This window comes from Heterocephalus glaber, unplaced genomic scaffold (genome assembly GCF_053883595.1).
Source record: "Heterocephalus glaber isolate CG9 unplaced genomic scaffold, H.glaber_assembly_v1.0 deba00001606, whole genome shotgun sequence".
In the NCBI taxonomy this organism is placed as follows: Eukaryota; Metazoa; Chordata; class Mammalia; order Rodentia; family Bathyergidae; genus Heterocephalus; species Heterocephalus glaber.
This window is the reverse complement of record NW_028258377.1, coordinates 9,686,823-9,714,156: the sequence shown is the minus strand read 5'-3', so window position 1 is coordinate 9,714,156 and position 27,334 is coordinate 9,686,823. Positions and strand designations below refer to the sequence as shown.

General features: G+C 42.0%; 1 protein-coding gene across 2 annotated transcripts in view; it reads right to left on the bottom strand.

Annotated features, from left to right (window-relative positions):
• Spock1 (SPARC (osteonectin), cwcv and kazal like domains proteoglycan 1) overlaps positions 1–27,334 on the bottom strand; it is a 527,108-nt gene that overhangs the window by 130,732 nt on the left and 369,042 nt on the right. For both annotated transcript variants that reach the window (XM_087194726.1, XM_087194725.1), the window contains exon 5: positions 14,188–14,314. In XM_087194726.1, coding sequence (XP_087050852.1) covers positions 14,188–14,314 — 127 coding nt within the window. The remainder of the gene's footprint in view (positions 1–14,187; positions 14,315–27,334) is intronic.

The following is a 27,334-nucleotide window of genomic DNA, read 5'->3' as shown; positions in this document are numbered from 1 at the left end:
TTGCCAAATTTAAAGTATAGGGCTGGAACCCAGCTTTCTTACCTATGATGAAGCTGTTTACATGTGTGTTTTCTTCATTAAGTTATACTTGTAATGAATTCTTTTTAAAATTTTAGACATTTCAGATTAATCTGGTAGATTTTGATGATGTAACATTCATTGCCTAAGTTTTAAATTGCCTCTTTTACTTAAACATGTTGAGCCTTTGAACTTATTTTATATTCTGTATCTAAGAAATCCTCTGCTTAATTTCTTGAGGGCCTAATTCTGATATTTTTGCTGCCTCTTGCACATGGTGGCTTACTTCTTTCTATGCTTTGAAGAACTGAGTCATGTTGAGCAGAGTTTTGAGGGAATCCTGTGAAGCATAGGTTGTGGCTTCAGCCCCACTAGGGAGGACCTACTCTTGTTTGTTCTAGGCACCCTGGTATATTCCCCACCCAGGACTGCTTACGTCATACAAAGGGTACACATCTAAATGACACTCAGGCTGAAATTCATGTAGCATGCCACAGAACATGTGTACCAGTCGCTACTGGTTTCAATTGGTTTATGACTGTGTTATATACATATCTTCAAATGATCTGTAGGGGGAGGAGAACTGGGAAGGGTAGGGGAAAGAAAAAAATATGAGAAAAGGAAAAAATGGAAACAAAGTCTTTGTAAATAGGGAGGGGTGGAGGGGTTGCAGGGAGGGCAAGGGAATGGGGAAAAATATAAGAACCAAGATGTATCATGTAAAGGTACAAATTCCCAATGATGAATGTAACTGTATTGTATACCTAAAATGTACCAATAAACTTAATGAACAAAAAATGCTTTATATCTTCAAATGTTTCTTTGTAACCTGAAAGAACAGGTGATCTTTACTCTCCAGAATCCAAGCTGAAAATGGCAAGTGTTCCTGTTGTCCTTTTTGACCATCAAAAAGATTTTTTAAATATCTAAACTACCCTTGAACTCAGGGTGAACACACTGAAGGTACTGGATTTATTTGTGAGGGTCTTAACTCCAATTTCCCACCTTATTAGGATTAAGGAATTTTGTCTAGTTGGCATGCAGCTGCCAATTCATGGCATCTAGGTTACATTAGCTCCTTACATCCCCAAACCTCAGGGGAGTGGTCAAGATCCTTGCTTGTTTTCAGTGCCTTCCTCCTCTCAAACTATGTATTTCAAATATATCTTACAAGCTCAGTCATTCAAAAAAAATGTGCATTATTGATTGGAGTTGTGTATCAAAGAATTTTCACTGTCTCTGGTCTACCATACAGCTAGATATACACATATATACACAGACAACTCCAGTGTGATCCAGTTAGTGTGTCACAGAAAATATCTGGTGTTTATCAGAGTTCATGGGAAAGAAATGTTCTAGCTTTGCAAAAAAAGGAGAAAAGGCTTCATGGAGGAGCTGCTGCTTTGGTTAAGCCTTAAAGTTGAAATCCCAGGAATAGAGTTATTCCTTTTTGGTGGGAATGGGTGCAAGGAAGGAGGACTCAATCCATTCTATTCTGTCATAGTGCATTAACATTCAAAAACAGAAGTTGGAGGTATAAATCAATAGTAGAATGTGACCTTGGGATCAATTCTTAGCACTAAAACAAACATAAAAGGAATGCATCTCCCCCATTCCTTCGCGACCCATCCCTTGTTTGGTGCCAGGGGATTGGGTGTACATTAATTTGTATTAAAGAGGGACCAGGTAGCTGATCTAGACAGGTTCAAGTAGAAAAGGGGAGAAGAAAGCATGAGAGATGCTGCTCACAGTCACTTTTGGAGCATCCCACCTTCACTAATATACACCATCTTTTCATCACCTTACTGGAGACAGAAAACAAACCTTTCTCATGAGCTCTATCTGGTCAAACTGGTCAGGGCTCCAGGTCCTATCCCACCTGGATTTTCATTTGGTTGCTAAAGCACACCCTGCCTATGGGACGGCTTGGATTCCAAAGCAGTCCTCAATGCCTTTGGACAAAACTTGGGAGAATTTGTTCCTTTTGACCCAGGATCTCTTCTGCTGCTGGATGTGGGCTGCTATCAGCACCTCATCGGACAGGGCCCAACTGCTCATCTTTCCCCAGAGAATGCATTCCTGTTTTGTGCATGGCACATAAAGGTTCCAAAATCTTTCATTGTTTCAGAAAGGGGAGAGAAAAACCTGCTTTGGTAAAAATCCAGCAGTCATTAATGTTATTCCCTTTGATATTCTATTATGGAAACAATTCATTTTAGCCCAACTGAAGAATAAGGAATTCCTAAGTTCCTCATCTAATATACAAGGCCTAGTCCAAGGCTTAGAAAATGAGCTTAGCTTCTCTGAGCACTTTGCATATCTGGTGCTGAAATGTACTGTTGGGAAATATTGAAAGACATCTGACTATACTCCTATGAGTAGTACGTCAACAAGGAATACATTATTTCTTTTAAAAGAAAACAAAAGCAACATAATTATAAAGTTAATTAAAGTTGTTTGTAATGATTTAGATTTATAGCATTGTTCATATTCATTCTAGCCAGGGACCTTTCTGTCTTTTAAAAGATTGGTAGGCAGACATCTCATGTGCTTTGCAATTTTACCTAATCCTTAATTTCATCTCCTGATGAGGGGAGGCCAAGAATCATCATGTTCAGGTAATTGCTTTATCAAATGGCTTAATTGTGCATTCAACAGAACTGACAACAAGAAAGTTATTCTTCCTAATGTATTTTTAACAAAAGCACTAGCTAATTACATGGCATTCTACTCAGGGTGTTTGAGAAGAAGAAATGAAAACCTATTCTTCAAATCTTGGTTAAATGCATGTTTGCATATAGAACATAAAAATAAGTGGTAAAATAATTAGTTGAATTGCTTCCTTCTGCTCTAACTTCAGCTAATCTGCATGCTGAAGTAGTCTGTGTAAAACCTGGAGATGTGTTTTCACCATGTATGGTGTTTGAACATCTGTGCTTTCTGAAAATGTCACAATAACTATTTTGCCTGAAAGTTTATCCTCAGGAGCCAGAAAGACTCTTATCTTGGCATGTCTAAGAAGAAATAAAGGTGAGAATAGAACTGAATATATATATATATAAATAGAACTGAAGATAACTGTCCCCCATGATCAGAAGAAAATATTAAAGCAACAGGCCAATGAGTTTCAAAGAATTCTGAATTGAAATGTCTACTTTATTTTGAATAAACTTTCTCTTTAACTAGACAATATTCCAAGTATAAAAACTTGTCTGCATGCCCCTCTGTAAATGTCTCTCCTAGATATACATATACCTTAATACCAGCTCAAATTCTTGTCATTTAGACGAAGACTTCAAGAAGCTAACATTTTTGATATTTGAAATGTGATTTGTAGTACACTACTTTAAATCTTACTCTGTCCAGGGTATACCCTTTCCCTCTTTTTTCTTTTGCTAAAAACATCTTAACTGTTGTTCACAACGAAGGACAGGGTGAAGAAACTCTTGTGGTCCAAGTAAGCCCATAGTAGAACCACACAAGCCTGAATAAATCATTTGACTGAGGACAAACATGATTCAAAATATTCCAATGGGAATCTTTTTTTCTGGGACTGGAACATACATTGGTAAATTTCTTGGGATATCTAGTTTGGGAACAAGCAAATCTGAAGCTTTAAAAAAATCCATATTCTCTGCTGAGGGGAGAGAACCTCTTTCTTGGCAGAATAAAGCCAAGCATAGAAAGGGACAGTGAGAGATAGTAAGAATTGTAGCTTAATGATTGAGAACTTTCTCTTCTTTCTCTGGGGCCTAAACCCCCAGTATTCTTTGTAGCTGTGTATATCAGAGATTTTTTTTTTTTTAAATTGAAGTGAAGTTTGACTTGTATGCTTCCGTCACTTGAAGTCAAAAGCACCCACATAATACAACTGGGATTTTACATTACTTTTCAGATGGTTTTTCACTCATGGAAGTAAAAACTACGGCTCTAGAGTCATACTGAGGTTAAAATATCTTCTCTGCTATTTACCAGCTGTGTTGAACTTGAAAAAGCTTTATAGCTTTGGTTTCTCATCTTTATCTTGGGTCTAATAATAAATACAATCTACCTTATAGGTTTGTTGTAATTAAATGAAACGATACAGGAAATATACTGTATTATGGTCCTTAGCAGAATGTCATAATATTTAACACATGCTCAATAATTAAGTACTGTCATTTGTTTTGTCACTGCTGCTGCCATTATTGTTATTTAAATGTTACTAAGTTACTGACTGCTAGATAGCCCCAATATCCACTACTTTCTAGTACAGCTTTTAAAGTTTGGATGGCTATACAGATGCCTAGAATAAAAACTACATTTCCCAGCAGCCTCTGCAGCTTGATATGGCCTGTGTGGTAAGGTTCTGGCCTGTGGAATGTGAGCAGATATGGTGCTGGTAACTTCTGGTTTGAATTTCCTTTTCTTCCCTCCTTCCTGTTGGCTGGGTTCAGCAGCCATCCAGAAGTTCAACAATTCCAATTGCACAGAAAGACAGGATACTAAGCTAAAAGGATCCTGGTCATCTATACTCTGGAGGTAGCATATCAGACAAGGGCTACTTTTGTGTGAAATGTTTACATCAGAAAGAAACAAAAGCTCGTCCCATTGAAGCCTCTGTTTCATTTAGGTTTGGATGTTTTTCACAGCAACCAAAATCTTTATCCTAACTAATGTATGATTAATATTTTAAATATTATTCACACTTGCTCCTTCCAAAAGTCCTGTGAGAAAGGGGGATAATTATAATAAAACTAGGGGAGAACTCTAAACTAGTAAAAGAGAGTTTGCATGCAGTGTAAAGGAGCTTTCATTACCAAATGATATTTGGTTCCCCAGACTAAGGAAAGTGTAAACGAACAAGGTCTAAGAGGACAAGAGAATATTGTGACATTTGCCATGGGAGATTTGTCTCAAAACTTCAAACTACTTAATGCATAAATCAAAACTGCTAAAAATTGGCTATATGCCATTGAGTATTTCTCCAAAGCCATGAAAGCACTACCATAGGCCTTTTCTAAGCAACAGAAAATCAGAATAATGAAAGCTCCTATCAAAGCCCTTATCAGAATGTTGGTGTCCACTGTATTCTATCTGCCATGACTCTTTTCTTCCCCTTCTACCACAGAGTCCATGTGGATGGAATTGGGAACAGTAACCTGTCCCACATAATGCTGCCCAGAAGGGAGCATCTCATGTCTTGCCTCCTGGCTGTCGCCCTTATTCTGTGTGCCTTTAACATTGCCACCATCCTTTCCTGCTATGGCACACAATGCACAAAAGCAAGCCTTACACCTTCAGCTTCCCATACTTTTAGATTCTGCTTGATCAGAAGCAAGGCTCTCACCATTTGCAAGTGAACACCATTCTCAAATCTCAGCTCTAGGATGGGAAGTAAGGGGCAGCCTTACCCAAAGCATTCCCCAAATACTGACAGACTTAGCTGTGTTGAAAAATAAGGCAGAGTAACCATGCAGGAAATCTCATGCCTGACATGCTCACAGGGTAGAAGTCTGGGAGAATTGAGAAGACAGTGAGCTCGGAGCCATCTGGAGCAATCTCACAAATCTGCACCCTCAATTGGCTCCAACCCTCAGAATAACCTGTTTTTGGGAAATGCCGGCCAGCAGAGACTGCACTTGCCAAGAACTTCAAATATGACCTTTTCTTGTAGCAATTGTTGGAAACTATTAAGATGCCTCTGAAAAATCTCATCTTTAACAACAATATGCCGAAAGAAATGGCAGCTCTGTAAAGCAAGCACTGCTTGCCTGCCCCTCCCTGGGCTATGTCACTCAGAAGGCGAGGGAAACATCTTCCTCCACAGCAGTTCTGAACTCCTCATCTCTCTTCTACATCTAGACATAAATGAGCCATTTGCTAATTGTTTAACGACGATTAAGAAGGAATAAGGGGGAGTGGAAAGTGACAGCAGATGGATGTTTGCCTGTGTGTTTGCCAATTACCAACAGCCAGGCTGATGCTGGAGAGCAGGGATGACTCTCAGGACACCCAGCAGCACTGGGAGAGCCCTCTCCTCAGAGGCCAGGTGGAGCATCTGCTCTTGGCTGGGAAATGAGCAGTCACAGCCTCAGCATCTGGGTGTGAGTCATAGGGAGGAAATGAAGTCATAGGGAGGAATGCCCAGTGAGGAGACCCTCTCCAGAACCAGCACCTAGGGCAGTGGGGACTTCTTCCTCAGTCACTTTGTGTGCTTCTAAGACCCCAGCACCACTTCAGGTCTGCTGCTATTTTCTAAAGTAGCTTTCCCCTCCAAAGGGAGCGATCCTGAGATGGTCCACTGAATGGAACCTGGGCAACAGGGCATCAGAGCTGCACTAGACACAGAGCCAAAAGTCAGCAGCTGGGATCTCTTCACCTGACCCCAACCCTTGTAGCTTTTCATCTTTCTATGCAGCTAACAGAAGAAAAAGGCAAGGGTTTCAGATACAATGGACTCCTGACATCATTCTGGTGAAATCATGAAGCTGTTGGCAAGAGGATTTGCAAGTCAAACCAGGATGGAGATGATGAAAGAGTCCTGCTGAGTTCTTCCTGAAATGACTTTCTATATTGAAATTGAATAGTTGCCAAGACCAGTTATAGCTTACTCAATACTTCTTTAAACTATTTTCTACTGATCCTGAAACCACAATGTCAATCCAGGCCTCACTCATGCTGCACCCGAACAATGCCAATAGGCCCTTCACAGCTACCCTGCCTGCATCCAGCCCCAGGCATTTCTCTCCTATACGAGTGCAAACAAATTCTTAACTATAAATCTTTAATAGGATCTCCAAATCTCTTCAGGCAAAGTCCAACTCCCTTTCATGTGGCCTTCAAGGCCATGCTAAATGATCCCCTTGATAACTTCTATAGCCTTATTTCTATAGTTCATTTATCCCTGTCCCCACTCCACAAGTGACCTGGCCACAATGACACTGCTCCATTCCCTTCAAGGTACTTTACTTTCTCTTATCTCTTCAAACCTCTCTGCCCTGTGTCTGAATGAGCTCACCTGACCTCACTCTTGCTCTGGGTGACTCTTTCCAACATCAAGATCTCAATGAGATCATGATCATCCTCTAAGAAGACTACTTATACCTCAAATGGGTTGGAAGTGGCCCTGCTATGTGCTTCTGTAGCACCCTGATTGTCTTATCTAAATAACTACTGCATTGATTCATTTTTTTGTTCTTATAACAAAATAGGAAAAGTTGGTAATGTATAGAGAAAATAGATTTCTTTAGCTCATAGGGCCTCCTTAGCTATATATGCATCATGGTGACAGCCTCATGGTGGGAGTACATGCAAGATGACATTACCTAATAAGACAGGAAGACAGAGCCCGGGGAGGGGCTAGTTTTGCTCTTTTTATAACAACACACTCTTAAGAGAACTTAATCTGCAATCATTAATCCTTCCCAGGGTCAGTGCCCCCACTGACCTTATCATCTTATGTCAGGCCCCAATTCTTTTTTTTGGTACCGGGGATTGAACTCGGGACCTTCTGCTTGCGAGGCAGGGGCCAGAACCACTGAGCTAAATCTCCGGCAAGGCCCCAATTCTTAAGGGTCCCACCACTTCAACAGCAGTACACAGGCAACTGAGCCTCCAACACAGGGATTCTCGGGAGACAAACCACTCTCAAACCATAGCACCTACTATAATGAAAGTAGATTGCTTTCCAATATCTCTACCTTCTTTATAAATTCTATGAAAGCTAGGACTTTATTTTGTCTTTTACCATATCCCTAGTATTTGGCACAATGAGTGGTACAGAGTAAAAAAGAACTCAATGAGTATTTTAAAAATTTCTGCACTATGTCAGTTTTTCTGGCTGAAAGAATGTGACATGAAGGGAAGTCAAAAAATGACTAAGGTAAATGACTTGAGGTTAAAACCACATCTAGGTTCCAAGTCTACTTCACACTCTACAATGAGCCACAGCATTTGCTTTCAGTGTGTCAATTCCAATCCTGCACTTCTGCTTTTTATCTTTTGTGAGATCTTCTGTATATAATCTGAATAAACATCTATTGTCATGTAAGAGCCTACACATCTCTCATATCAAGAGTGTGTGTTCTTGTACACTTTATTTTTGATTTCGCAGGAGTCACAGAGCACTGAGTGGTGACTCTGGTGAAACATTGAAAAAGGTCTGCTGTGAACCAAGACTCCTAAATGCAGCCCCCAGTTTTGAAGCCTATGACTACTCAGGCCAGTATGCTTGTCTGAGGAGGCTTGGGGTAGAGGCCAGCATCAAGGACAGACTGATGTACAGACTCTTTGCTTCTGTCCCCAGCAACCTCTACAGCCTTCAGGCCCATCTTGAAGGATAATTGATTTATCTAAACAGCTGTGATTATTCACCATGGGGTGTGGCCTTCCCTGATGATGATGTGATGAGGTATAATCTATTTTTGCCAACACTAATTTTTATGAAGCTGACTTAATAATTTAAATCATCCCTGGTTACACATGCATCATGGTCTGATTTGCTCTTGGTTTCCTAACACCAATGATTAAATAAAGCCATAACTTGGAGGGACGATTTGTTCATTATCATTTAACCCATTCACATCTATTAACTGAGCATCTGCTAGTGTCTTTAATGCTTTGTCTAATGCTTTGTCTCTAATCCTTTAATTAAAAAAGTCCTTTTAAATATCAAAAATCAAGTGGTCATGTATTTAGGTACAGTAACTAAAGCAGCTCAGTAGTTAAACTGACCAGCCTGAAACATGCCACCTGGAAGGAAGCCTCAGTGAGTGCCATGGGAGATTGGAACCAGGCTCTGTTTCAGAGCTCCTGAGCAACCAGTACACAGTTCTGTCTGCTCATATTTGATCTACTATGTTCAGAAAGGGAACCAACACCATTTTCCATTGCAATGCTTTCTTTCCAACCTTTTTTTCTTTTTTCTTTTTTTTTTCTTTAACTTCAAAAGAAGTGGGTAGATTACAGACACCTCGACAAAAGACCACAGGTCTCTAACACTGCCATGGACTTGTCCTGTGGGACCGCCGTATACCACATGCTGTGGTTTGGATCTTGAAGGTCCTCCAAAGGCCTGTGTGATGAAGACTTGGTGACCAGCTCACAGCACTATCAGCACAGGGGTCTTTTAGGAGGTGGGGCCCAGTGGGAGGATGTTAGACCATTGGACTCATGCTCTTGCAAGGGTTAGTGGAATCTCAGCTCCTTCCTTTCACTCTCTCTGTTTCCTACCTGCCACGAAGTGAAAAGACCTCCTCTACCTTTGGGTTCCTACTATGATCTATTGTGCCACACAGGCCCAAAGCAACAGGTCAAAGAAATAATGTACTGAAACCTCTGAAACCATAAGCCAAAGTAAACCTTTTCTCCTTATAACTTGAGTATCTCAGGTATTTTTGTCACAGCATCAGAAAGCTCCTTAAAACATTACATATGGAGAATGGGAGTAGGATACCACAATTTCTGATAGGGTGGGTTTAGGTCTCATTTTTGCTCTCAGAAAAGAGCTGAGTGGGTCTGGGAAATAAACATCAGTCAAGCTGGTACAGCAACTGAAGGACACTACTGGCATAGCATGGTTCTTTTGGGGAAAAGTTTTGAGGGCTCTGCCCAATGCTGCATAGAGAGGCCACTTTTGTGAAGAATCAACAGTCAGTGCAAAGGGGTCTTTTGAATTTAATCCTGCCTGTTAAACCAGCTATTTCCCAGCACCTGGAAGAAGCAAACCTCCTGCACACAAAAAAAGCCATTTCCCCAGTTCAGGCTGCTGGGGCCTTTGGCCAATAAAAATTCCCAGAGATAATCCCTGGGCAACAGGCATTTCAAGTCACCACATCTGACAGGTCGCGACTGCCCCTTGCAATGGAGGGGTCACGGGGAGCTGGAGTTTTTAACTGCTTCAGTGAATGAGAGATAGAGGTGAGAGGCCAGGTTTTAGCTGTGGTTTGAAGAGCAATATGCCAGTCATTCAAATAGTCCTGATCCTTCACTGATATCTCCTGGCTCATCTCCAAATGCAGACTTGAGGATCAGGTGGTTTACTGCAAAGTTGGAGGAAATAATCTGAAGAGCACAAACTGACAAAAGCATTGTAAGGAAGCACTAACTCTCTGCCAGACCCCCAGGCTAGGTGCTTAGTTAGACACCTGGGCCCAGGATGGGGATGGCTTACATTCTCATCACTAAGCTCTGCACACTCTGTTCACTCAAGTCCAGGGTGGGTGAAACAGACTGGAACCTCCCCATTCCTTCTTCTAGAGCCCTCGCTGGCTCCTCTTGGGGCAGTGTTACTCACTGAGTACCCACTACCCATTTTGTGGTGGTCATGATAGGCACTGTCCCTGCCTTCAAGATTTTACATTCTTCAGGCAACTGCAATACTCAGTATGCCACAGCCTGGAATTGCTGTACCATCCCCTATATTTTAGCTCACTGAATATCCCCTCTTAGGCTATTTTCAGCATCTTCCCTCTTCCCCTCATTCCACATGCCTTTCCCCTCACTGTTAGAACCACATAGGCATCTTCTCAGTTCAGCAAACACACCTTGTGGCCTTACTGCCGGGCTCATTGTGTTCTCTATCTGGAACATTCTACCCCATCTACTCTCAGTTTAAAAAACACCTCCTCAAAGAGTCTTTCCCTCCCTACCACCTACAAAGCAAGTCTGTCTATCTGTCTGTCTATCTGTCTGTCTCTCTTTCTCTCTCTCTCTCTGCTTTGTAATACATATTTATTTGCTGGGTTACAGTGGAGGCTAGGGTGGAGTTTCAACCTGTTAGGTTTTGGGATCCAGCCCAAGGGACTGGTGGAACATACTCCAAGGTGTATGGATGGGTCATGGCAGCATGGCCCTGAGGTCCATCTGGTCCTTCGCCCCTTCTGCTCTGATACTCTTGCTCTACTCTCTGGTTGCCAAGAACTAAGATGTTTTGCTCTCCCATACCCTCCTGCATGATGTCTCCGCCATGAACCCAGTCAGTCATGGAGTTAAATTGTGAACAAATTAGATCTTCCATTCTTTAAGTTGAGGGTGCTGAGTATTGTATCTCAGTGATGAAAAAGCTAATTAATACAGTTCCTTGTTTAATTTTGTCTCCCCTCTAAGACTGTGACACTCAAATGGGCGGGAACGTTTTCCATCCTGTTCATTTTCCCTCTCCCCAGTTTTTCATGGTACATCGAGAAACTAGAAGTAGGCGAAAGATTCTTCTTAGAAGTGACTCTGGAGTAGAGTGGGGTCAGGCAGTGAGATGCTGTGTTAGTGACAATAGTGCCTGAGTTTAGTTCTCTTAGCAAGAGAAAAGCTTTCTGAGCACTGAAGCAAGGAAGAAATATAAATGTTTACCCTCTTGCGTTACATGGAAATGGACTGAAGCCAGAAGAGGGAAGATGGAGATAGGGAGACCTATGAGGGATCCATTTTTGGGATCCACCCTCCGTCACCTGAGAACCTGTTAGAAATGCAGTATCTCAGACCTAGCCTAGATGTGCTACATCCCTGCATTTTAACAGGTCCTCTAGGCAACTGTCTACTCACCTAACATCTGGGTCAGTAGTGGTGGACCTATGTCAGGGGTGCCACAGCTGGCACGCAGAGCCCTCTCCGTCAGCACACAAGCCAACTTGCCCCAGCAGCTGAGCATCAGAAAACAGTTGTCTTTCTAAACCAAAACCGCAGTATCCAGGTTTAATTGCAGTGTTGGCACTTTGCAATAAACGAGTAGATTTTGGGTTGTAGTTTGGGCACTTGATCTCTAAAAGGTTTGCCATCACTGATCTAGGTCCTGAGGAAAAATAATTACGGTGCCATCGGCCTTTGGGAATGGTGGATAAAAATGGAACATCAACTTCGCTTATAAATCCACTATTCCAGATGTACTTAAGGTACCAGAGGCAGGTTCCAGTACTGCAAGCAGTGTCAAACTCTGAGTCCATCAGAAGTCATGGAGGGGAGGGGAAGGGGTAAGAGAACATTGAGGTGAGATGAGATGGGTTGGGGCTATCAGCCAGGCTGTGATTGTGGGCAGAGGAGCTCTGGCTTTCAAGGCAGGTGCACACATGCAAAGGGAAGCATTACTGACTCTGGCCAGGAAAAAAAGCCACCAAGTTTTGTCTAACATGTTTTTTTCAGTTTTAAAAAAATTTTACTAGCACATATTTGCCATACATAATGATCACATTCATCATAGGGAATTTGCATCTGTCCATAATATATCTTCATTCTTTTTGTTCCCTCATTTCCCTCCTGTCCCTTCAATCCCTCTTTCCCTCCTGATTTACAAATCTTTGTTTCCAGTTTATCCTTTCCATTCTCTTTTTTTAATCCCTCTTCCCTTCATTCCTTTCTTCATCTACCTTCCTTATTCCCCTTCCCATTTGAACATATTTTTTCTGCTTCTTGATATCTGTCCTCCATTTCGTAACTTATTTACCCTTTGGGTTTCTCACACAAGAGAAACCATGTGATATTTAAACTTGTGTGTCTTGATTTATTTCATTAACTCTGTGGCCTCAAGCTGGATCCATTTACCGAAAGCTGACTCATTTATCCTTTTTATGGCAGAGTAGTACTCCATTGTATATAAATACCACAATTTATCTATTTATCTATTGGTGGGCATGCAGGCTATTTCCAAGATTTCCAAACTTAACAGTATAAGCTTCTCCAGCACCTAGGTCAGTGTCTGGCAAGTAGGAAGGGCTCAAACAATATTGCTGAATAAACAAGGGAACTGATCATGTAATGGTAATGCTACAGAGGTCCTAAAGCATTTACATGGGACTGAAATAAGTCAGACCCAGATGTATGTTTCGTGAGATATATTTCCCTTCGATAAAAAAAATAGGGAAATCTTGGAGAATAAAATTCTAGGTAAAAAGGAAAAATACCTCTATCTATATATCTCTATCTATCTACCTTTGAATGACCCATGCATCCTAAAATCACCAGGGAAAGTGGCTGCAGCCTCAAAATAAGCTGAACAAGCCTCTTTGGAAAGCAGGAAGTGAGGGTTCTCCCAGGGGGCTTTGGAATCTCTGTGGTGTGAGGATCAGTGGGAACAGAAGCTATCAACCCTCTGCAGCAGGACAAGGGCAAAGGGGACCCCAGCAGAACAGCCCGAAAGCCATATGGCCATGTGGCCAGAGGAGACCAGGGTGTTCTCTATGGCAACTGGCTAGCCAGAGACTCCACTGTGCAAGCAGAAGCTTTAATAGAAACAGCAGAAGGCAGAAGAAAGCACTGGAAGCAGGCACCTGCACACCAGCTCCTTCAAGCCCAGCAAGGCGCCAGACCCGAAGGGAGTGTTAACATTTGTAAGACAAAAGAATGAATTAAGAAAATTCTTCCTGATTTTATGGTTTCCCTTTCTTACTTCATTATCCCAATGAAATGAACCCATTGTCAAATGCAAATTCACAAAGTTATCCCAAGAATAATGCCTGAAGTTCCAAGAACAAATTCTCACCTCTGGCCTCCATGATTCCAGCATCCTCCCCATAAATCTTACTGTTGGATCTCAGATGAATTGGTCATGGAGCATTTCTTCACCCCTCCATTTAGAATATATAGACCGGCTTCATCCTGGCTCCTTTTGTATGAACTGTTTTGTCTAACTTGGTTTGATCCAAGCTAAAATGACCTGTCACCACATTTACCTCTGCCCCATTACACTGTGAGCCTCTGATTCCTCCTGAGAAAGAAGCAATGTTTTAGCAGGCCATTGCAGTACCAGATGTATCCTAGGTGTTCATAAGTGTAGGTCAAATGTAGGCTGGCATCAAACTCCTTTCTTTCATGGTGCTGTTCACAAAGCAGCACCCTCAGCCCCCCTCCCTGGGCTGCTCCTCCTGGCTAAGCTATGGAACCTGTGTCTCTTGAGAATCACACTACCCACCTTCTCAGGGGACCTCTAGATTCATTTCAGGATGACACAGCACCGGCAGAGCCAGCCATGTTAAAGGGTTCCCTTTAACCCTCCACCAGTCCAGTTACATGGAACATAACATTTTTAATCTTGCTACACGTCTTGTGGTCCAGAGATTATCTCAGTCTGCTCATATGGCAGCTTCTCAAGGGCAAGCCACAGAGCCAACCAAGTGGCCCAGGCCCCTATTTTGGCACAGAGACTCAACAAGCAGACGTGGGGTACTTTTGATGACAAAAAAGACAATAGTAGAGACTAACCTTGGATGTGTAGGTGTGGCCATCAGAGCCGCAGACCATGGCCGACTGTGCCGCAGGGCATGGCTTGCACTTGACCAGATTTGAAGGTCCAACCCAATGCTTGTGCGCTACATTCCCCTTCTTTTGCCTGAGGATGAGAAAAAAGAGGGGATAAATTAGTTGAAGCTCTGGTCCCCATTGTCTTTCCTCTAGGTTTCCAGAAAACAAAGCCAAATAAATGAACAAAAAACTTCTCAGATAGGCAGGAAAGTCATGAGGGACCCTGACCAGCATTCATTTGTTCCAGTTCACTGACAAGGATGGAAGATTTTGTCCCAAAAGCCTAGTTTCTACCCAATCAACAGATGGACCAAGGAAACAGAATGGCCATTAAAATCTTGAAAAGATTACTGATGTGAAAAGACATTCACAATACATTTTTAAAAACAATAAGTTTTGGTTAATCATACACAAAACAAGTGTGGGAGTCACAGGTTCCCAGAACAATTCTCAGAGCCTTAAACTCTCCCAACGCTAACAGGCATCCTTCCATATGGGTGACACATAGGGCACACTATAAGGACTTTAGACAGAAATGTATCTCTCCAAACACCACCAAAGGACTTTATCACAACTATAGAAAACTATCTCTGGATATATTTTAAAACAATTTCAGGCCAGCTTCCCATTTGCCATTCAACAGAGGTTCTGATATGCTGTCGCCTCCAACTGTTAAAATAATCAAAATTCTATTTTTTCATCCCAGCTTGAGTTTTTCCCCACTCTAACCTTTGTCATAATGATAAATGGCGCTATTAGGATGGCGTATGTCCACAGAAGAAAGCCCATCTCTGGATCATAAACCAGTCAGATAAGGACCTATAGTTACTGCCACCTTTTCTCCCTTAGCTGGAGCTGCTGTCTCAGAAAACTGCCTGGTGAGACACTCATGGCCCAGGGGCTAAACTCTGTGTGGAAGACAAGCACTTTTGGACTTCTCATCAATCAGGCAATTATGGCGCCCTTGGAGTGTTCTGCACTGACAGTCCTACACAGTAGTTAGCATTTTGGGGTCTCAAATTAGAAAACACAAGTTCAGACTCAGCTCCGCCACTTGCTTATGGTGTGACCTTGGCCAAATATTTTAACCTGTAAATCTCTGTTTCCTCATATGTAGTGAAGGGAAATAGAATCTACTTCAAGTATATATTATAAAGATTAAATGAGCTGATATTCACATATATAAAAACTCAGTATAGAGCCTGAAAAACAGGAAGTGATAATGATGGTAGCTATTTGATTGTTGTCTGTCCCAATACATGAAGGTACAGAGAATTAAAATTATCATTACTATAGAAACATAATCATTCCTCAGGTTTGAAAGGGCATCTAATTTCCTCAATGAATCTATGGAGCCAGAAGAGGGACATCTTTTCTACTAGGCAAGGAATGATTCTCCAGTCCCTCATGAATTCAGTTTGGTATCTGAGGTAACCTACCCTTTTCCAAACAAAGGGAAGTGAGCAAGAAAGAAAGATGAATAAGGCAGAGTACCCATTAATTTGGTTGTTATTTTACTTCAAATCTACCCTAGCAATTTGAGGGAAGTGCTAAGAGAGGAATGGTGTGTTTAGAGAACTACATCTGAGGGGGCATAAAAGATCAGCATATACCCAGTGGACAGCCCCTAAAGCCATTGAAGATTCAAGCTGGAGAGGCCCCAGAGCTGAGCCCATCTGACCAAAAAGCCAGAGAAGAAAGTCCTATAAGAGTCCTTTGAGTTCACCTAGTCCAACTTGCTTGTTTTACTAAAAGGGGACAGTGAAGTTCAAAGAGAAAAGCCTTGGCTGAAGCAATGCATCCGACTCAGGCCTTGGTAGTGTTCACAGCAGTTGAGTGTCCAAAGATGAATCTCTCTTCCTTGCCCTCTCAGTCCAACCTAGAATACTGGCTTAAAGATACTTTGAGGACTCCTAGGTGTATGCTCTCCAACGTGCCCCTGCTTCCACAGCAGCTACCCACCTTGGTCTTGTCTCTCTGTCTAGAATTTTAAAAAATCTACCATTTACATTTATAAATAACTTGTACTGGAGGTCTCCTATTATCCTTCACCATACACACTTAACGCTTTCAGGGTTTACTTTGGACAACCTGCAATGAATGGTGGGTGGGACTCCACAAGAGAGAAGCTGGCTCTCAGTATGGGCTTAATCTTAGAGAACACAACTCCGTCAACAAAACACCACACATTTATCATCATTCACACAGCAGATTTTGACACTGATAATGAAATAGCAAATGCAGGAAGAAGTTCTGGCATCTGGCAGCCATTTTCCAGGGTCAGTCCCAATACAGCAAAAGCAATTTTTGTTAGAACTTTCCAGAAAGGGCTATCAAGTCCAAAATGTGGCAGCTTTGTTGAAGCAACCACAACCATATACAGTGATGCTCCAAAGGGAAAAAGCTTAAGGGAGCTCAGCTCGGTAAAGGAAGGAGAAGTGACCACTGAACCAGAAGCTTTGAGAAAAAGATGGAACAAGTTATCAATCACCAATTAATGGCAAGTCATCTCTATCTGGACTTCATCGTTAAATTAAATTCATTAACAGAAGTCAAGGAAGTAAGGATACCATGCCTCCTTTATACTCAAGATATCCCTGCTGGGTGGGAGTATCGCCACATTCTGACTGTTACAGTCATTACTTGGCAGTTAATCACACAATCACCAAATATCACAGCCACAGAACACCTTAAAACTAATGTAGTCCAGCCACTTTATTCTACAAGTGAGTAATTAGAGACAAACATGAAAAGTGGCCTGTGGTGTCACAAAGACATACGGCAATTATACTTATTTGTCCTAGAATCTACTGTACTGATTCAGAATCATTTTACTCTCCTACTTTGGGATCCTGTACTTTCATTATCAGGATTTAATTTTATAGAGGTCCTTTGAAACACTGTCCCTCCATCTCTACATGCAGAGGAATGAGATCGGCACACTCAACGTCAGGTGGCTGTGGATCATGTCCAGATATAACTACCTTTGATCTTTCCTGGAATGCCTTGAGGGTTTTTGGTACAGCAGCTAATCTAGTCCAAGTTTCCCAGTTCTAAAGAAACAAACATCTGACAGAATTGGCAAATCTAGGCATTTTTCTAACCTCTACTAGGTAGGACCTTAGTGTAGATGGCCTCCCAAGCCTATGGTCTCTGTCCAGAGGCCAACTGAATAAAGTTATGTCTGAGTGTATGTGGTCCAAGGAGGCATAACTTTCCTGGCTATTGTGCATTAATTTCAATCCCCATAACCCTGTACGCATCATAAAAAATAACCGACCAAGTTAAGGCAAGGAACTTAGACCTCTGACTCAAATATTTCGATGCTTCCATCCATGAAGAGTAAAATCCAGAGAAGGGGTCTTGATGGGATTGTTTCACCCAGCATCACAGACATTTATCAACTGAGGTGACACCACAGTTTATTCAGGAGGCAGATCCTGTCAGCCTTCCCCTTGGCTGCTCAACCTTGACTCTTATGTCAGCCTGGCTGATGCTGTGAGGGCAGCTTCACTCCCTACAACTTACCTGCAGCCATCCATGTGGAGAAGAGACAGACCACTAGGAGATTCCCAGCATTTCTACTCCAATTTGCTAAACTACTTACACTCAATCTTTTTCTAAAGTCCACCAAAATTCCCAGCATTTGTGATTTTGAAAGAGAAAGATGATTGGTAAGTACAAATCTGATCATGTAACTCCCGTGGTTAAAACCTCCATCTTCACCTGACTTTGCATGGTATTAGTCTAAGCTCTGAGTTTTAGAGCGCAGACTGCCCTAGCCTGCCTTCACAGGCTCACTGTCTGCTCTGTTCCCCTCCCTGACACAAACATGCAAGCACACACATGCACACTGAGCACAGCCACCACCAGCTTTTGTTCTAGACACCTTCAACTGTTTTCTGGGGCACAGAAAGGACCGTCTGTGCCTCTTTGCCATCATGTGGCTTTTTCCTCCTCCTAACATATCTCCATCCCCACCTAAATCTTTCCATCTATCCTCCCTTCATCAAGACCAGCTCAAACAATGGCTCCAAGCAGCTTCCTGGGCCCCTTCACAGGCAGTTAGGCAGCATTTCTTCTCCATCACTACCCTATATTCACTTCTAGCTGGGCAGGTTCTTCAATTGATCTCCAAGCAAGAACCTTGATTTTACTCAACCAAATATTAAAAGGTTACTATTATTTCAACAGAAGATGGAGCTCACCCCAGCAGAAAGCCTGGGTGCCCATCTTGGACATTTCCTTCTTCCTCCTCACAACCTTCCCTATCACTGAGTCCTACTGATTCTATCTCCAGCCAGCCACATCTTGGGCTTATATGTCTCTTCCATGTGCCATGCAAATGTCTAAAGGCCTTCTGCATTCTCCCTGCAGAGTAAATGTCAGTTCCTTGTTCAACATTGGAATCCATTGCCTTAGGTGAAATCTTTCCCGACCCTGTGACCCTCAATCTAGGCCAAGTTAACTATGACAGTGTTTGTTCCAACACTACACTTGTTCCAACCCAGTGGTGACAAATACTATATAGTAGGTCTATCTTCCTCAATCTACTGGGTGCTCCTAAAGGGGAGCTACAAGAAGGTGGAAGGTGGTAGGTAATTTTTCAGTGGCAAATGCATGTGCAAGAATAGATTTCTGGACACAATCCTGCTGAATGAAATTCAGCAATCTGTGTCAAAATTATTTTAATGACAAGAGGGGGAGTAGGAATGGATGACTGCTAAAAATACATGTATTAGAATTGTTGACTCTGTCAGTAATTGAAAAGCCCCATTCATCTTATTCTGTACACTGTGCATTTTGCCATGCTTACTTGACTTTAGACAGAACTGTTTTACTCTGCACATGAACAGCTGGTGAGGAAGTAAAGCAACTCCAGATAATGAATAATAGCAGTAGCATACCACTCGCTCTTCATAACTACTATATAGCAGCCTAGACACCCTAAATGTGTCTCCCTATTCCTCACACATGGCAACATTGAGAGCAGATGCCATTACTGCTCCCATTTTATAGGTGGGAAAACAGGCATACACCAGTCCTTCTTTTCTGTCCTGCCTTAGTTCTCTGATCAGATCTCTAAGATGGACCTGTCAGCTCAGAGGTGTGGAAAATCCATCAAAGAACAATCTCTTCTCAGTGATGACAGTATTTGTTTGCTGGCACAAAAAGATTGCATGCATTGTATTTTTATGTTAATAGCAAACTGCCCATTCAAAAGTAAAATTGAATTTGTTTGCAAAATCAAAACTAATTGCTTCTAAAGCAGGGATGGAAGATACTCAGATAGTTGACATGGTGATTATTTTGAACCAGAGACAAAGTAATGAATGTTAATTGAAATGAAAAATATGTTAACCATTGAAATAATCTGTCATGTAAAATGATGCTATAATTCTACTGTTGTTAGGGTTATTTCAGTCATTATACTGTCATAAAATTACACAGGAAGAGCATAAAGGCCTGTGCCATTTACAAAAGCTACAGTGATGAACGAGGCTTCCACGTGACAGATTCTCTATCCTGGCATGCGTGGGCTCAAGAGTCTGCTTCATTTTTAAATGGGTAAGGTCCCAGACATGAGTTTCTGTCCAAAGGGAGTCCAGTTTTCCTAACAAGGCAAAGAGAACTGTAGAAAGAGAATAATTACTACCTGCCAGATAGTATCCCAAGTGCCACTAGGTACTAAATGGTACAAAAGATATGCTGTTTACAGAAGCTTCATATTTAAAAGTACAAATATGTATTAGTGACAGCCGCTAAACATTTACTAAAGACTTACTAGGCTGAGCTGATATAACTACTATTCCTTCTACCAGTAATAACTAACATGACTTGGGATGAGCTTCTATAATGCTCCAGGAATTGTTTTAAGCCTTTTACAGAAACTCAATTATTCCTCCAATGGCCCCAACAGGGAGAAAAGTTATAGCAGAGCAAGGGAATCTGTTGGAGGAAGGAGCTGAGGAAGCTTGTTGGGCAGACTTGGGCTGATAGGAGGATCTCACACTCATAAGGGGAGCTCCAAGCACCAGGATGGAGGATATTCACTGACTCAAAATGATAGGTCAACCACAGGAAAACCAGAGCCCCATGTGGCTTCACCCCATTATGATTGGTATAGATAAGGAGGGTGAAGATCACAATTCATCTCAACCAAGGCTTGAACACGACAGCAATGACACACAAATCCAAGGAGAAAGCGAAGAGTCATTGGCCCATGGGCATGCTTCCCAACCAGCCCTGAGCCTAATTCCTAAAGTGCCTTCAAACTCATAAGCAAAGCAGATATTTTAGAAATCTTAGAGGGACGCCAAAACAATATGTGCTTGGTGTACATGCAATTGCAAAAGCACAAATATTTCTCTAATGATACTTGAATATCAACCTCTAGATTCTGGTTCAACCTGGGACTTCATAACCTGCCCTTCATTTGGGCTGCAGAATGGTCAGAAGGTGGGGTGAGGGATGCACTCTATAGAAGTGAAGATTCAATCATCCTAAAAACACTGTATGTACCCATATAAACAAACTAAAAATGACATAAAAACATATAAACAGCATAAAAATGATTTAATAAGTAACACACCTTCTATGAGACAGGAGACTTAAGATTAAGGATATAAAACATATAGCTTGTGTTTTGTGACTCTATGTCTTTCTACTGTTTGATTCTCTTATAACCACTTTATTGCTAGCCTAATTTGTTCAAAATCTAAAAAAGCCAAGTATTTTCAGAATTTTTAAATAAATATATATATATATATATATATATATAGTTAAAACCAAATTTATATGCCCTATTTCTTTAGAAATCCTTCCAAGATTTCTGTCGAAAACAAGAGGTGGGCTCTCTACCCTATTTGAATTAAATTTTCACATTCATATAGAAAGACTCTATTCATACAAAATTATCAAAACCGCAGGTATAAACATTCTGAACATGGTTAAGAATCTGGAGACAATCTTTACTTTTCAACACATACTTATTAATGCCTACCATGTCTCAGAAATTGAGTAAATAATTCAAAGATACCACTGCATTAAATGTATTTCTTATAACACAATTAAATTTAATGATTAGTGTTAAGTATAATGATTATATTTAATTACTAGAAAGCCAAATTTATTTAGAAGAAGTGTTAACTTACTGGCTCTGTTCATATTCATATTTCTAGAGACCAAAGACTCACTAAAGACTTACTAATTTTTCCAAGAAAATCTCTATATGCCAAGAAATTTGCTATTGAATTTAAGAATCCCTCAAAACATTTGAGATTTAAGAGAGCCAGAAGCAAACAGCGTGGTCAGTGGGCAAAGAATTAAAAAAAGGAACTTGCCTGATCACAACCCAGCTCTCCGGTGGTTCACACAGTTCTGGACATTACTTGAATCAAGGTTTCTTTAGACTTGAAGCCAAACATTTATGTCCAGGGATCCTGGTCAGTCCTGCCTCTGGTCTTAAACTCACAGATGCCCTCAGTGTTTTGTGTTTAATAACGAAGATTAGCAGGCTGAGGTGATTAAGAAAATGCGACTAACTGGCTGGAGACCACATCTGCAATCCCCTTCCATTAAGGGAGTGACAGACCACAACCAGTGGCAAAAAGGGCTCTAGAAGGCAGAGGATTTGGTGGATTTTAACATAAAGCTCAGCTTGAGGACAAGCCTGGCTGCTGGGGCTATATGTAAACACTGTTCACATGTACACACACACACACACACACACACACACACACACGGGCATTCACAGGCCCCACTGAAAATTCTGCTTTGTTGAGGAAAATCCCCAAGCAAGCAGTGTAATGGCACACTCTTAGGGAAATGTAAACGAACATTTGAGCTTTCCTTATTCCCTTAGGATAACGGTTAGTGATATATTTGGTTTTAAAAAATCCATTTCTTTCTGTTTTTCCCAACAGAAAAGAAATTGTTACTTTTACTCACTGACCTTTGGCATTATGGTTTGATTTCTTGTTCTCTTGCTCTTTTTTGTTCACTGGCCCAATAAAAGAAGGTCTATCTCTAGCCCCGAGACCTTAGAGGAAATCTTTAGCAATGGTCACACTAATTGGAAAAAAGCAAATAATAATCAAGCAAGCTCAGGGCTGGGAATTTCATTTAGTGTCCCCTTTTTAAACATTCATAATTATGCCTCTTCACAGGAGGAGTCACAGCAACAGCTAGAGGTTTTGCTAACACAGCTTCCAGCTAAGTGTTTGCAAGCTCAGGTATACAGGGAGGGTGGTACCTGCAATTCCACCATGGATTTTGATGCTATAATCTTAGAAAACATTTGCTTGCATTTCATGAGGGCAATTAATTATCATGGGATGACTGTTGGTGAGAGGAAAAAAAAAACTTTGATATTTGTTTTCTAGTCACCATGAATAAAGAATCCTGGTCTGGGGGCACTGTATGTGACTTGATTTAAGAAGAAACAAGTCAGCAAAATAGAGCAGAAACAGCATCAGGGACATGACAGCTTGCAGAGTCAGGGCTAGAGAGAGGCTGGATGCTGACTGAGATATGCCATTTGAGGAATGCAGGTAGAACATCATTCCTGACAAACCATCATTCACCAACAGCACAGCAGGAGGCAGGTGTAGCTAGATCTGTATCATAGCCCACCCTCTGCTCTAAAAGCTTTCTTTATAGTTCCTGAGGAGAAGAGAAAACAGAGCCTCAGGGAAGCTCCTTTTCACCTTGGTGCCCTCCCTGGCTAGGACTTTTCTGGAAAAATGGCCATGAACCAAGCCTAGCTCCCTTGGTCTTGTTGGAGTTATCTTCTTGCAGTATCCTTTTACCGTTTCTCAAGCTCAAATCCCACCTGTGTACATCTTTGCCCTGTGTTTGAGGCTGCAGGTACAGGTTACTGCAACTCTTTATTACTGGCCACTCCAAGTTATCCTCAGTGGGATATTCAGCTGCCTCCCAGGGAGAGACAAAGTGCTCAAGAATCCAGTGGCACAGGAAATAGTAAGCCCATATGTCACAATGATATACATCAGGGCATTACCTAATGTATAGAAGTTTCCAAAAGAAAAAGTGCTTCTATCTCAACCTGTCCAAAGACAGAGGCACTATCTCAAAAGGCTGGGTAGGGAGGCTCCCAATACTGCAGATCTGGAGCAAAGGTCATCTATAAGAAAATGTTGCCAGTTCTCTAATATTGTAATCAAGCGCATTGAACATCCTTATTTACACATAAATCTTTATGTATATTTCTATTTGTTTCCATGATAGGGATTCTCCAAAATTGAATCAAAAGATCAATCAACAAAGCCAAAATGCCTCACAGAAACATTGTATCTACATTCCCCATGGCAGTAATCTGCAGAAGCACTACTCCTTTTCCCCATCTTCTGCTCTACTTCTACCAGCTATAACCCTGAGTAATCTCTGAAGTAAACTGTTTGCAGGCAGCCCAAAGACCACAGATAACCAACTTGGCCATGAGGAGTAACGAGCCCACTGCCTCTCATAACACGGGGGAAGACAATGGCACTCGGAGAAAGTGCTTAAGCAGGGGAACAGCTAGATTGGTAGGAAACCCATGTCGCCCCAGCATATACCAACTTGTTTGTGTATCCTGGGCTTATATATGGTGGAGAGCAGCAACTAAGGGCCTAAGCCCCTTCTCAGGTTTGGGCCTTTCACCACCTAGTCCCTCTGTTACTGGCTTTTCCTCAGGACAGAGAAGACAGAGAAAAATACTGCCTGGTACCTTCTTAGGCTTCTTTCTGGCTGACAGGGTGACATGGACTTTAGACAGCAATATTTACTCCAGTTTTGAAGGGTTGGAATGGTGAATTCCACGGGTCAAAGGGAGAGAAGTCAGAATGAAAAGATATTCTAGAGCCTGCAGGTTTCTTCACCCCAGAAGTTCTTAAGGGTGAATTTAGGCCACTCATGAAAGTGCTTGAAGACTCAGAAGGTATAGAGAGCCGTGCAGTGCAGGGCCAAATGGAAATGGTCAGCAGAGTAGGTGTCAATGTGTCCCTTTGTTTTTCTTTGTTCCTTCCTTAAGGCAGAACCAAAGGCCATTCTGAAGCCCTAAAACTCTGAGATTCCTGGGGTCAGTAGCATGAATAACATCTTAACCATGGTCCCAGAGGAGAGCTGACCTTTAGATGCCACTTAGTCCAGGGAAGGTGGGGGACCAAGATACAAGACGGTAAAGAAATAGTCTCCCGGCTCAGCCATGACACAATGTCTGGGTATACTGCTCTTCCTTAGACAGAACACAGGCACTTCCCTACTCCACTGAGGTGCTACCTCGAGATATCCCTGGGGAGGTTCACAGGCATTTTCTGTTTGCCCAGGAATGAGGTAGGGGCTATACAGGAAACAAAACAAAATGGATACACTCCCTGCTCTCAACTGGCCTCACCCTTACTCCAAACAGTACTTTTCAAGTTCATTGATCTCCTAATTAAGCGCATCATCCTGGCCCTGCAACCTCAGCTTTTCTCTTAATTGATTCATTCATCCATTAAGCAGGCTGCGAATATCCAAAGAGTGACAAAGCCAACTAGGCACAAGAGATACTCGTGAGCAGGTAGTATCCTCATGGGGGATCTGGGCACTGCATGTGGCATGTGCATGACATGCATGAGGAGGAGTGTGGTAAGGGCCACAGATTGAGCGTTTGTGGTATCAAAATGCACACATTGAAATCCTAAGGCCCAAGGAGGTGGGGCAGTTGAGAGGTCATTAGGTCTTGAGGCCAGAGCCCTTATGAATGGGATTGGTGCCTTGTAAAAGAGACCACAGAGAGCTGGCTAGTCCTTCCTGCCACCTAAGAATGTGGAGAAAAGTTGCCGTCTGTGAGGAACAGCACCTCACCAGCCCCAGGCACACTCGCACCTTGACTTTGGACTTCCTAGCCTTCAGAACTGTGAGGATCAATTTCTCTTGTTTATAAGCCACCAAGTACATGGATATTTTTGTTATAGCTGTCCAAATGGATATAGAAGTCTAATACCAAGAAGCGGGGCATTACTTTAACAATATGTACAAATGCAGAGGCACTTTTGGAACTTCGGAATGGGTAGGGCTGGGAGAGTTTTGAGGAGCCTGCTAGAAAGAGCCTATACTGCTATGAATGGACCTTTAAAGGCAATCCAGATAAAGGTCCAGAGAGGAAAGAGGAGGGTAGTACAAAAAGCCTTAATCTTCTTAGAGAAGACCTAAGTAATCCTCAACAGAATTTTGATAGGAATTAATTAGTGATGTCTTTTCTGATGAAGGCATAGATGGTTTCCATGCTATTGGAGACCAGAGGAAAGGCCACACTCGTTAAAAAATGGCAAAGAACTTGGCTAAACTGTGTTTCTGTCTGCATGTTTTTGGAAGACAGAACTTGCAAGCAATGAAATTGGATATTTAGCTGGGGAAATACCTGTGAACAAAGTGCTGAAGGAATGGTGTGGTTCCTCTTGACTGCTTATAGTAACATGATTTAAAGATGAAATTGTTCATCAAAAGGGGAGCAGAACTTAAAGAGGTGGAAAATTTTCAGCCTATCCATATCATAAAAAATGAGAAATGTTCTGGTGAAAAAGCTAGAGTTGTGACCAACTAACCCTTTGTTAAGGAGCCTAGTATGGACCAGCCACCTTAACAGAAACCAGGCACTATTTGTGAAGACAGGGGGGTTAATCATTCATCTATACAGAAGCCAGAAGCTACTGTCCAAAACAATGGAAGAATAACCTGTAAGAAATCCTCAGGGTTCCCATATCCCCAGGCTACAGTGCAAGCCCCACCTCTCTCTGCATCACCACGGAGAATTCCCAGTAGGGTAATATCCAGAGACCCAAGGGGTGGAGCCACCACAGGGCAATTCCAGACCCCGGGAGCCAAGGCTGTGAGACCCAGGTGCAGAGCCACTAGAGGCAACATTGCTTAGTGCCTTGAGGACCCACCCTTTCCCCAGCAAAGCTGGGGCAGGGGATTAACAAACACCACCTGAGTGGGTCCAGAAGCCTGCCCTGCCCGGTGGGACAGGAGGGCAGGAGCGCCACCCAAATGGGCCTCAGAGGGAAGCCATCAAGTCCAAGAAGATTATTACTGAGCCTTGAGATTTAATATTGTTTGTCCTGTTGGGATGTGTTTATCCCTTTTGGAATAGGAATGCTTACTGCTTATCCTGTGCCTATCCAACCAGGGTATTTTGGAAGCACATAATGTTGGTTTCACAGTTTTGCAGCTGCTGAGCAATTTGCCTGCGGATGAATTGTACTTTGACTTTCACCCATGTCTCCTTTCCATGACATTTAGACATTTAAACGAGACTTTAGACCTAGACTTCAAAGTTGGAACTAAAATGAGTTTAACATTTCACAGTTATTAGGATAAAATGAATGAACCACACATGTAAAAAGGTCATACATTTTGGGGAAGCAGCAGGGGCAAAATACGATAGAATGATTTCTTTTGGTTTTCCCTTCTCCCAATTTCATGAAACCTAATTACAAATGTGACCATAATTAAAAATGGGGACTTTCAATTATTTCATGGGATTTTACACTTTGTAGATCACACACATTTTTATACCTAGCCTCCTCTACTAGATTACAACTTCATGAAATTTTTAGGATTTTTATACATACATACAAACACATTCCACCTGCCCACTCAGCCCTCCAACTCCTCTCAAAACACGCCAAGTCTGACCAAAGAGCAAGAATTCAAGGAAACTCTGTTGGGAGCAATGCTACATAATTCTAGGGAAAAATCGTTTGAGTAGGCCTAGTTCTCCTGCCCACAGGCCAGCTATGACATTCCAGATATAATTGCATTTTGGCCTCCGGTCACAACTGAGATCTCAGTGATCCAGCAGTGCTGTAATCTCCAGGACTAGACCACACCTTCGGGAGAAGCCAGGAAGGAACCAAATCTTCATCTGCATAGTTCCTCGTTGTTCTTAGATTTCCACTGCCCCCCCAGTCTTTTGTTACACCTTGTTTATCCCAATGTGAAGTATTGAACTCTGCATTTCACTTGTTACCTTTATTTCCCTTGTACTGAATAAAAGGTGCTGCAAGCTAGGGGGTTTTTGTCTTTGCTGCCCTGGGCAGCACTGATCAGACCCAAAGCT